The sequence below is a fragment of the Carassius carassius genome, chromosome 13 (genome assembly GCF_963082965.1).
Source record: "Carassius carassius chromosome 13, fCarCar2.1, whole genome shotgun sequence".
Lineage (NCBI taxonomy): Eukaryota > Metazoa > Chordata > Actinopteri > Cypriniformes > Cyprinidae > Carassius > Carassius carassius.
In genome coordinates this window covers 15,725,341-15,737,726 of record NC_081767.1, presented here as the reverse complement: position 1 = coordinate 15,737,726, position 12,386 = coordinate 15,725,341, and the positions used below count along the sequence as shown (strand labels likewise).

General features: G+C 38.4%; 1 protein-coding gene across 1 annotated transcript; it reads right to left on the bottom strand.

Annotated features, from left to right (window-relative positions):
* Nucleotides 1–3,849: 3,849 nt before the first annotated feature.
* On the bottom strand, nucleotides 3,850–8,650 carry LOC132155618 (extracellular calcium-sensing receptor-like). Its single transcript, XM_059564356.1, has 6 exons — nucleotides 8,424–8,650; nucleotides 8,024–8,312; nucleotides 7,143–7,898; nucleotides 5,356–5,583; nucleotides 4,922–5,042; nucleotides 3,850–4,763 (listed from the first exon to the last, which is right to left on the bottom strand). The coding sequence occupies exons 1-6, from the start codon at nucleotides 8,630–8,632 to the stop codon at nucleotides 3,850–3,852; spliced, it is 2,517 nt and encodes an 838-aa protein (XP_059420339.1). The 5' UTR covers nucleotides 8,633–8,650.
* Nucleotides 8,651–12,386: the final 3,736 nt, after the last annotated feature.

The following is a 12,386-nucleotide window of genomic DNA, read 5'->3' as shown; positions in this document are numbered from 1 at the left end:
TGATACAGTTGATTAATGACTCGTATGAGGCAGGGCAACAACTTACTGTGTGATGGAGCCTAGAGAATATTCCTAAAATTCAAGATATGGGACAAAATTCCCCTGTTTGAAATTTTGTCTTATATTTACAGCACATAGTTAAGAAATATCACACGAGCTGTAGGCTACGTGCAATATCACATGAGCTCAAATGTGATACTCATCTTATAAAACAGTTCATAAAGAAGTTAATATTGTGTTATTTTAGACACAATGTCGTCTGTATTGCTCAATTTTGCCAACCACAATGTAAAGGCAAATCAGAACTGTTCATCCCTGAGCAACCCACAGCAGCATTTAATTTCTTAATCCACGTTTTGAACGAATTGTTGAACCATTTGGCGCATTGAACCATTGGCATATGTGTTGGCTTTGAAGTGGAGCTGCACAGTACAGCGAGAGCGATTCAAAATAACAAGTAGCCGTATGCTCTCTTAAGCTCTTGTGGTTCTTTGATGTCACACACTGGTCGATCTGATGTTGATGATCCGCTTCAAATCGAACAAGCCTAATAATTCAATGAAGCATTCATAAAAAAACCTTTACTTCACCCCTAAATGAATCAGCCATTTGAACGAATCAGTTGAAAGAATAAATGACTTGATGACTTAAATTTTAAGACATTTACCAGCACCTATTGGCAGTTTTAGTTTATTGTTTAGAGTACAATTTCATTAAATAAATAATTTAATATTTTCATAGCAATAACAATAAAATTAAGAAAATAAATTATTAAAGTTATGGTTTACTTACGTACTTTGTGGTCATTTCCTCTGACCTCTGGCAATATGTCTTGGACACTCAGGTAAAGAGAGGGACAGAGATGTCAACTGATCACCACCTGGTGGTGAGTTGGATCCGATGGCGGGGGAGGAAGCTGGACAGACTCGGTGGACCCAAACGTATTGTGAGGGTCTGTTGGGAACGTTTGGCTGAGCCCCCTGTCAGAGAGATTTTCAATTCCCTCCTCCGGCAGAGCTTCGACCAGATTCTGATGGAGGCTGAAGACATTGAGTCCGAGTGGACCATGTTCTCCGCATCCATTGTCAATGCGGCCACTCGGAGCTGTGGCCGTAAGGTCTCTGGTGCCTGTCGAGGTGGCAATCCCCAAACTCGGTGGTGGACACAAGAAGTAAGGGATGCTGTCAAACTGTTGACCTCAACTGGGGATATCGTTGGACGGTGGAAAGAATACTTCAAGGATCTCCTTAACCCCACCGACAAGCCTTCTGTTGAGGAAGCAGAGGCTGAGGGCTCAGAGGTGGACTTGTCCATCACCCAAGCTGAAGTCACAGAGGTAGTTAAGATGCTTCTTGGTGGCAAGGCACCAGGGGTGGATGAGATCTGCCCTGAGTACCTCAAGTCCCTGGATGTTGTGGGGCTGTCTTGGCTGACACATCTCTGCAGTATTGCATGGTGGTTGGGAACAGTACCTCTGGAATGGCAGACTGGGGTGGTGGTCCTTCTTTTCAAGAAAGGGGACCGGAGGGTGTGTTCCAACTACAGGGGGATCACACTCCTCAGCCTTCCTGGGAAGGTCTATGCCAGGGTACTGGAGAGGAGAATTTGGCCGATAGTCGAACCTTGGATTTAGGAGGAACAAGGTTTTCATCCCAGTCGTGGAACACTGGACCAGCTTTATACCCTCACCAGGGTGCTGGAGGGTTCATGGGAGTTTGCCCAACCAGTCCACATGTGTTTTGTGGATCTGGAGAAGGCATTTGACCGTGTCCCTCGCGGCCTCATGTGGGGGGTGCTCCGGGGATATGGGTTACGGGGCCTCTGTTAAGGGCTGTCCGGTCCCTGTATGACTGGAGCGGGAGCTTGGTTCGCAATGCTTGCTGTAAGTCAGACTTGTTCCCAGTGCATGTTGGACTCCGGCAGGGCTGCCCTTTATCACCGGTCCTGTTCAGTACTTTTATGGACAGGATTTCTAGGCGCAGCCAGGGGCCGGAGGGTGTCCGGTTTGGGGGTCATGTGATTTCGTCTCTGCTTTTTGCAGATGATGTTGTTATGTTGGCTTCATCGGGGCAGGACCTTCAGCATGCACTGGAACGGTTTGCAGCCGAGTGTGAAGCGGCTGGGATGAGAATCAGCACCTCCAAGTCCGAGGCCATGGTTCTCAGTTGAAAAAGGGTGGCATGTCCCCTTCAGGTTGGTGGAGAGTATCTTGGGGTCTTGTTCATGAGTGAGGGAAGGATGGAGCGGGAGATTGACATGCGGATAGGTGCAGCTTCTGCAGTGATGCGGTCGATGTACCTGTCTGTCATGGTAAAGAAGTAGCTGAGCTGCAAGGCGAAACTCTCGATTCACCGGTCAATCTACATTCCTACTCTCACCTATGGTCATGAGCTGTGGGTCATGACCGAAAGGACAAGATCCCGGATACAGGCGACCAAAGTGAGCTTTCTCCGCAGGGTGGCTGGGCACTCCCTTAGAGATAGGGTGAGGAGCTCAGAGTAGAGCTGCCGCTCCTCCACATTGAGAGGAGCCAGCTGAGGTGGCTTGGGCATATGTTCTGGATGCCTCCTGGACGCCTTCCTGGGAAGGTTTTCTGGGCACGTCCAACCGAGAGGAGGCCCCGGGGAAGACCAAGGACACGCTGGAGAGACCATGTCTCTCGGCTGGCCTGGGAATGCCTCAGCATCCCCCCAGAAGAGCTGGAGGAATTGTATACGGAGAGGGAAATCTGGGCGTCTATGCTTAGACTGCTGCCCCTGCAACCGGGCCCCGGATAAGCAGAAGAAGATGGATGGATGGATGGAAGTTATAGTACACCCAACCAAAAATGACAGTTTATTAGTCATTAGTTACCATTTGTCATCATTTACTCACATGGTCCAAAAAGTATATGTAATAAATTTTATCAACCAATATATTTCTTGTTGAACCTACTTTTTGTAATCTCTGTTTGATGCTTTGCACAGCAATGAAGGCCACGATATGCTTGACATGCACGATTTAGCATACTTTTTTTCCTGCATGCCATGTGCTGGGCTCCATACTCACAGACATCACTGGAAAGTTTGTAGTCCATTCAGATATGTCAAAAGCAAGCAAAACAGTGCACGAGAGAGTGAGATAGAAAGTCAGAGAGCTCACACTTCTGTTATATGATCTTGATTGCTGTTCGCTCCATTAGTGAATGCATTTGGATTAAATTTAAATCGTAAATATAAAACAAAATGTATGGGGCATTCACTATAAACAACATTTATTTTAAATGTCAAGCATACACGATTACAGCAAAAGTGAAACTAGCAGATTGTGTGATATGCGCTAGGCTATCAGTGTCTCTCCCATTCTGCACTAATGCAAACGTGTGCACACTGCTAATGCTTAGCTTGCTGTAAAATAACGTTTTTTTTTTAATTATTCATACGTGAGGGTCCACATACAGGTGAACCATCTTACTGCATGATGCAAATTACATTACCAAAATAGTATGGGCATACGCAATGTATAACTACTGGTTCCCTGCATTATTTTAGGAAAATGTTTTGTGTTTACAGTTTCTAATGTGCCATAAAAATGAACAGTCAAAGTAACAAAAGCTTATAAAATACATTTTAACATATATAATTAAGTGTAGAAATAACCTCTGATTCTTATTCTTATTCTTCTTCCCATTATTATTTTTTCCTCTGTACCCAATATTTGGAAAAAATGACAAATGCTGTGAAAATATAGGTATCGTATCGGCAAGTACAAAAAATGAAAGTATCAATATTGAACTATTTGTGAAAAAAGTGGTATCGGTGCATCACTAATATATTTTACAATGTTAATATAGACAAATTATTTTGTTTGTCAATAGAACTTAGATGTTGTTTTTCCCACCATGTGTTGCTTTGTATTTTTTTCAGGCTTTAGTAGGATAATATAACATTTAGGTGCAAATATGCAGAATAGTAAACCAGTGCTTGAAGAAAATATGGCAAATATCTCCACAGCTACAGTAAATTTTCCAGGAGAACTGACATAAGCTGGTATGAATGTGATCCATACAGCACAGAATATCAGCATACTGAATGTGATGAATTTGGCTTCATTAAAGTTATCAGGCAGCTTACGAGCCAGAAAAGAAAGAATGAAGCACAGGACAGCCAGTATGCCAATATAACCCAACACAGCCCAGAAACCTATAGTAGAACCCAGGCTGCATTCAAGAATGATTATTTCCTTATAATATTTCATATTTTTGGAGGGAAATGGAGGAGATATTGTTAACCAAAGAACACAGATAAGAACCTGTATAAGTGTAAAGGCAAAAACACTGAGTCGTTGTTTTGCGGGCCCAAACCATTTCATGACATTACTTCCTGGAAGTGTAGCCTTGAAGGCCATTAACACCACTATAGTTTTCCCCAGAACACAGGAGATACAGAGAACAAAAGTGATCCCAAACGCTGTGTGACGCAACATACAGGACCACTCAGTGGGCCGACCAATGAAAGTAAGTGAACAGAGGAAACACAGAGTCAATGAGAAGAGCAGCAGGAAACTCAGCTCTGAGTTGTTGGCTTTTACTATGGGGGTGTCCTTCTTACTGTAAAACAGTAAAGCTACCAGCACAGTTATTCCTACTCCAAACAGTGAGAAAAAGACTAGCACTATACCCATAACTTCTGTAAATGACAGAAACTCTACAGCCTTTAACACACATTTATTTTTCACATCATTAGACCAGTATTCCACTGGACACTGCTTGCAGTTATTTGAATCTGGAAAAGAAGTTGTTTACTATTGTTAGAGATAAAAGGGAAATTATTTTATTTATGACCTTCTTTGATAAAAAATTGCACCCTGAAGAGCAAAAGAAAACCACAAAAAGAGAAGCTAACCAATTTCCTTTGAAACTTTGAGATGGATTGAAGTTTACCTGTCTCATAACTGATTTCTCCTTCTGCACACGGAATACAGTCATAACAGCAAACAGGTCTTCCTTTCTGTGCAGCCTTCCTAGTGCCTGGAGGACAGCTCTCACTGCACACAGAGCTTGGCTTTTATATAAAAAAAAATATATATAGTTATGTATACTTTTGTATGTTTGAAGGTGTGTGTGTGTTTGTGTGTGTGTTTCAACACCATCTACTTTTGCGTTTTCTACTCTAAGTATATAACTTTATTTATTTGTGGAAAAAAAATTGCTTGAGGTCACTGTTATTTATTTACTTATTTTTTTTCTTAATAATAATAATTTACTTATAGTGTAATACCCTCCTTTTGTATTAGATGTCAGTAATAGCATTTGCCTTTTTCTGATTTTGGCAGTATGGCTACCCAGTTTAAATTCTAAATGTTATTAGCATTTACCTTCAGCTTTCCTCCAGCCCAAAGTATGTTTTCAGTGTTAACCACAAATCGTGTGTCAATGGGCAGTGAAGCATCATAGTATCCCACTGGTTTAAATTGGACTGATCCATCAAAATCCTTCTGCCAGTTCACAACTTCATATCGGGCTACTGTGGCACCAGTGCTGTCAAACCACACACAATCTCCAAACTTTACAGTGAAATTGACCTTTTTCAGCGCCTCAACCACCTAGTGAAAAGACAAATTAGATGTAACTGGAAAATTTTAATACAATGTCAACCAGTAACACTTTATAATAACTTTCCTTTATAAGTCATTGACAAATATTATATAATGCTAAACAAATTATTAGATATGTTCACATATCTAGAAACATGAGATAAGGTGCTTGTTAATATTTTCTACATTCAATAAACAGTATTACCTTACAATCAACAGAAAATTAATGTAAATTACAATGCTGAAAATGTCATTAAACCTTTAATTCATATGACCATCTACAAATGATTTTAAACAGATGTTATACAATGATTAAAAGCTTTAGCTAATGTTCAACAATTTTGCTGCTATTTATTTGTGATATGGGTAAGGATAGGGTTTAGTCATATGGGTAGGTTAAGGGTGGGGTAAGGGGTCAGAAGTGTAGATGGGTTAATTTCATTACTATAAAGGAACGTGGTTCAATTATATTATATAATGTTTTTAATAAATAAGCAAGTATTTTCTTTAAAAAATAGATTTGTTTTCTCCTGCTGATATATGATTCAAGTGTTGGGGCAATAAAAACATGTTTTTCACCAAAATTACAATGTGTTAAATCTTTAATAAGCATTTACTTTAACTTAACTAACCATCCTTTACGCAAATGTTGTTACAGCTGCTAAAAGTCAAATTCCCATAAAGGTTCTGTATGAGTAATAAACATTTATAAAATGTACAGATGATGAATAGTTTCCACTTTAGATTGGGTACTGCAAAAATAATGAACCAATAATTAATAAATTATTTGTTAAGGTGTGTAAATAGAAGAGTTTATGATTATGAGTTAACAAATAATATGATAACATGAATTCAGTGAATAGTAAAGCGCTTAAAATTACTTATTAAGCTCTTTTTTCACAACATTTGTAAATGTAAAAAAAAGTACATTAACAAATAAGCTTGTAATCTTTTGTATAATTTGTTAAAATTGTTTAAAGATTTTTAAAAGGTGCAGGATCATATGAATTAAAATATTAATGGCATTTGAAAGCATTGAATCATAATCAGTTAAGCATTATACATTTGTATAATGATTAAATAAGCTTTCTATTGATGTATGGTGTATTAGGATCCGACAATATTTGGCAGAGATACAACTATGTGAAAATCTGGATTCTGAGGGTGCAAAAAAATCTAAATACTGAGCAAATCACCTTTACATTTTTCCAAATTAATTCTTAGCAATTCATATAACTAATCAAAAAATATATATTGATATACTTATGGTAGGAAATGTACAAAATATCTTCATGGAACTTGATCTTTACTTAATATCCTAATGATTTTTGGCATAAAAAAAAATCTATAATCTTGACCCATACAATTATCATTATTATTTTTGGCTATTGCTAAAAATATACGCCAGTGACTTAAGACTGATTTTGTGGTCCAGGGTCACAAATAATCTGTTAAGCATTATTTAATATTTGTTAATTATTTATTAATGGACGTTACTACTTAGTTTCACCTACTTAACTCTATATGTTTAGCTCAATTATGATTTATTCATTTATTGATTTATTTACCTGCTGTGGTTGTATTTTCAGGCCTTTCTCACAGCCTTCTTGTGTTTTGCACTTGAGGAGACTGTGTAGTGAATGAGCCACAGCATAAACTGCTTTGTAGACGTTGCTTGAAAATCTGTGTTCAGGCACATCTTCATTATAATTTTTCAGCAAAAGCAGATCCTGATAGCTGCTGCAATTTACTTTGATCTGAGAATCATTCCCTTGACCATGTGAGCATGGAAAAGCTGTGTCCCAGAATGCTTTTATAACATAATCGGCAAAACCTTCAATATTGATTTTTCTTATTGCAAACCCCAGTGAGCCTCCAAGCACCCGAAAGGTTGTTGGAGTGATCAAAGTCTTTGAAGTTATCCATGCCTCCACACCAACCATTTGGAGGCCCGTTATGTTCTGAATACTTAACTGTTCAGTTAATAAACCCATCTCGAGAAATGAAACAAATGCAACAATCACTTTTACGGTACCTGTTTTTATTGTGTCTACCACTTTTTTGAGTTTTTCAGGCTCCGTTCTGTAGAATTTCACAGAGTACTCCACACAGATACCTTCTTTCTGAGCTGTATTAAGAAATATGGCCATTCCATTGTTTCCATAATCATTGTCACTGTTCACAGCTCCCACCCAAGACCAGCCAAAGTGCTTGACTATGTATGCAAGTGCTCTGCCTTGGTGGTAATCACTAGAAATAGTCCTGAAGAATGAGGGGTACTCTTTCCTATTACTAAGACACTCACAGGAGGCCGCATGACTTATCTAAAAAAAAATTGTAATAAATAAAAATAATAATATTTAATATTAATAAAAAAATAATAATAATAGAGGAAACAATAAAATGTTTCCACAATATGGTGATCAAACCTATTTTAATTATCACCTACCACTGGAATTTTAAAAGGTCCTGTAGTTCTGGACAAAATCACTGTGGCAGAAGACTCTGTTTCTCCTATGATAGCATGTATAGGAGGCTGTCCCCTGCATGTGTCTCCAGCTTCAATCTCTAGACCATTCATTAGTCCGACAGTTGCACTCATAGAAGACATTCTTGAACTACAGGTATCATAAATTCTGTAGCCAATAGAAATATTTGGGAGCAAACTTTCACTTTTGTTAATCTCTTCAATGGCAAAGATCATGATTTGAGCTAGCCGAAAATCTCTCAGATTCACACTGTGAAAACAGTAAATCAGCAAATATCAACTAAATGAATAAACAGATAAAGACAGTGTTGAAGTAAAAGACATGCATAAACAATAAATTCCATATACCATTATAACAAACCTGGAGCATGATAGAAACTGAGGTTTTTGTGTAAACTTGAATGAAGATGATGTCTCTATGCTGTGTACTGGAAAAAGTGCCCCAATAGTTACGTCTCCATCCTTGAAAAGCAGAGGGTGCTTAGGTTCTCCCATCATTCGGCAAGGAGTGTTTCCTACCTTTGCTTGAAGCTGAAAGAAACACAGGAGAATGTAAAGAAACAGAAGCATCTCAAAGACTGAGCTCAGCTATATCTGCCAAATGCACCTAATGAAGTATTTGCACTTTTAAATGCAAAATTATTACAGATGAATGATTGCAAACGTAGCCAATGACCTCATAGGGCAGCATACGAGGTGGATCAGGCATTGGTCGAATAGAGATGAACAAATTTTGGTAACACTTTCTATTAAGCCCGTATTTATAATACATTACATGGTTATTATTAAGGCATTGTAATGAATGAAAAATGCATTATAAACCTTTTACTATGTTGTATCATCTCATAAATAATCATAAGAACAGTTTTTATATATTATAATACTTACTTATTTGTGGTTTTTATTTAAAACACACAATGAACATATTCCATCCACTTAAGTTATGATGAATTATATTTCCCATAGTCAAATACAAAGTCTTCATGAAAATATCCAAACTGTTTTATAATGTGGTCTTATTATTTATAAGTGGTACTGTATGTGTCCACTTTAAGTAAAGTAACTTCACAACAGCCATAAAATCAGATATCGGTTCAGATGAATGTGTACACATTTGCTTTGAACTATTTTTATTGCAATATCAGTATGTTTATTTTGATGGTACCCTTTAGAAAACTGTGGATAAGTAACTTTGCATTGCAACTACATGTCATCTAGCAGTCATTGGAGTATGAGAAGTATGTCTGCTAAATATCTGCTAAAACGTTATATGGCTTCCTAACAGACATTCAACTGACTATTAGCCACTTTGCAAGTATGTCAACTTATTCTTCCAAGCCTAACCTTAACCTAAGTCTACTAATACGCCTAATAAGAGTTGGTTGGCATCTAAATAGACTAAGGGGACCATCAAAAAAAAAAATTGCTTTTTTTTTCATCTGGAATTTTCATATAAAACTGATCTTAAACTAGCTCACAAAAAAACAACAACCTTAAACTCACATTTCAAACATTAAAACACACAAATAAACAATGCCACAATATTAGATAATCCATTATAAATTAAGTGGATCTAATAGGGTATCTATCTAGGTGTAAGGGAAATAAGTCAATTTAGCTCAAAGGAATCATTTAAGATTTTAAAGGGAATTTGAATAGAATCACTGTTTCACGACTGATCACTGAGACGCCCTGCGATTCGCTGAACGAGCCGTTTAACATCAAATCTGCGCTGAATATTAATATCCAAAGTATAGTGAAAACACTATCAATTAGCACAGTAACAAGATTGACAGTTTAAGACATTAACTTGTAAGCACAAAACACAAGATTCTTCTCTTTTCAATATGAATAAGGCTTTATTAGATAAATCATATAAACTAATATAAACTAATCTAACACATGAACGCACGCACTCACACATTCACACAAGTTGCAGGAAGATCGAAAGTTAGGGAAAGAATGAGTTTAAGAGAATGGAAATGTGGAATCCCAAGTTTACAGCAATACGTTAAATTGCATAGACATGAACAACCATCAATCACTTAATTAGCCCTCCCATTGAGTTCCTCAATGAGGTTAAAATTATATTAGATACACCAGTAAAGGTCACAGTCTGGAGGTAAAATTACTTGCGTCTCCTGTGAAAAGGGAGTCCCCTTTGTTGTCTTTGAAAGGGGTTTCCCGATGTCGCTGATTGGCTGGAAGTTCAGTAGTTGCTGAAGTGACGTCTTGGGAAGCCCGTGGTTGGGCGTTGACTGAAGACGCAAAGTTGTGTGGCTGGTTGACGTTGAAACGGGCACCGAGGTCAGACGTCGGAGACTCGATGTTACAAAACTTAACTCAGAACACGAAACTCTCAAACGGAAAAGAAAAGAAGTAAAGTTTGGCCAGACTAGGTGGTGTTTCTTCTCATCGTGGCTAAGTAGCAGCAGGCGTGCAGGCCGAAGCACGCTGGAACAGCGCTCAAAGAACAGTGATGACTAACAGCATGGCTAAAAGCTAAAGCTAAGAAGCAAAGCTAAAAGCATACTGATAGCAAAAGCTAAAACTAAAAGCAGGCATGACTAATAGCAGAAGCATAGCTAAAAACTAAAAGCAGAATTTTATGGTGTCCTGAGTATTTAAACTGGCCTGTTGGCCACACCTCAAATGTTGTCTTGACCAATCAGATATTGTCTTGGCTCAGGGGTATCATAAATCATATGTTATCTTATCAAGCACATGGTCCGAATTTTCCCGCTCTTGCAGGGTCTAATTTAGGACATGATTCCTATAACAAGAATATGATACATTTGACAAATAACTGATGGTCATAACTGTTTCAATCAAGCAGATTCAAGCACATACATATGAAACATGAATATGTATCCTTAAGCTATCCAATAGTTAATAAAAGACATACACAATAAGGGATTATAAACATGATGGTCAAATGTGTGGGTTACATATAAATCAATATGGAGTGAAGCGATGGACTGATATTCATTTATAAGTCTTTTTGAGTTCATTTTCGTCCATATATATGTAGAAAAGACAGTTTTCTGTGCCATTATCTGACAAAGATTTCTATGGAGACCAGAGGTTAAAAGGCCCCCCTTAGTCAAAGTCAAAGTCAAAGTCACCTTTATTTATATAGCGCTTTAAACAAAATACATTGCGTCAAAGCAACTGAACAACATTCATTAGGAAAACAGTGTCAATAATGCAAAAATGATAGTTAAAGGCAGTTCATCATTGGATTCAGTTATGTCATCTCTGTTCAGTTAAATAGTGTCTGTGCATTTATTTGCAATCAAGTCAACGATATCGCTGTAGATGAAGTGTCCCCAACTAAGCAAGCCAGAGGCGACAGCGGCAAGGAACCGAAACTCCATCGGTGACAGAATGGAGAAAAAAACCTTGGGAGAAACCAGGCTCAGTTGGGGGGCCAGTTCTCCTCTGACCAGACGAAACCAGTAGTTCAATTCCAGGCTGCAGCAAAGTCAGATTGTGCAGAAGAATCATCTGTTTCCTGTGGTCTTGTCCTGGTGCTCCTCTGAGACAAGGTCTTTACAGGGGATCTGTATCTGGGGCTCTAGTTGTCCTGGTCTCCACTGTCTTTCAGGGATGTAGAGGTCCTTTCTAGGTGCTGATCCAGCATCTGGTCTGGATACGTACTGGTTCCGGGTGACTGCAGTGACTCTTTGATCTGGATACAGACTGGATCTGGTGGCCACGGTGACCTCGGAACAAGAGAGAAACAGACAAATATTAGCGTAGATGCCATTCTTCTAATGATGTAGCAAGTACATAGGGTGTTATGGGAAGTGTTTCCGGTTCCGGTTTACCTAATTAATGCAGCCTAAAAATCCTTTAACGGATTTGGATAATAAAAGCATATTAGTATGTTATGTGTATGCCAGGTTAAAGAGATGGGTCTTTAATCTAGATTTAAACTGCAAAAGTGTGTCTGCCTCGCGAACAATGTTAGGTAGGTTATTCCAGAGTTTGGGCGCCAAATAGGAAAAGGATCTGCCGCCTGCAGTTGATTTTGATATTCTAGGTATTATCAAATTGCCTGAGTTTTGAGAACGTAGCAGACGTAGAGGATTATAATGTAAAAGGAGCTCATTCAAATACTGAGGTGCTAAACCATTCAGGGCTTTATAAGTAATAAGCAATATTTTAAAATCTATGCGATGCTTGATAGGGAGCCAGTGCAGTGTTGACAGGACCGGGCTAATATGGTCATACTTCCTGGTTCTAGTAAGAACTCTTGCTGCTGCATTTTGGACTAGCTGTAGTTTGTTTACTAAGCGTGCAGAACAACCACCCAATAAAG

Bases quoted from the DNA above. Each gene is read 5' to 3' on its own strand.
- LOC132155618 (XM_059564356.1), bottom strand. From the start codon at position 8,632: ATGCTTCTGTTTCTTTACATTCTCCTGTGTTTCTTTCAGCTTCAAGCA. The intron at 8,313-8,423 runs GTTTGTTATAAT...CTGTTTTCACAG, and splicing joins CAGTTTCTATCATGCTCCAG to TGTGAATCTGAGAGATTTTC. The intron at 5,584-7,142 runs GTAAATAAATCA...TCTTTTCACTAG, and splicing joins TGAAAATACAACCACAGCAG to GTGGTTGAGGCGCTGAAAAA.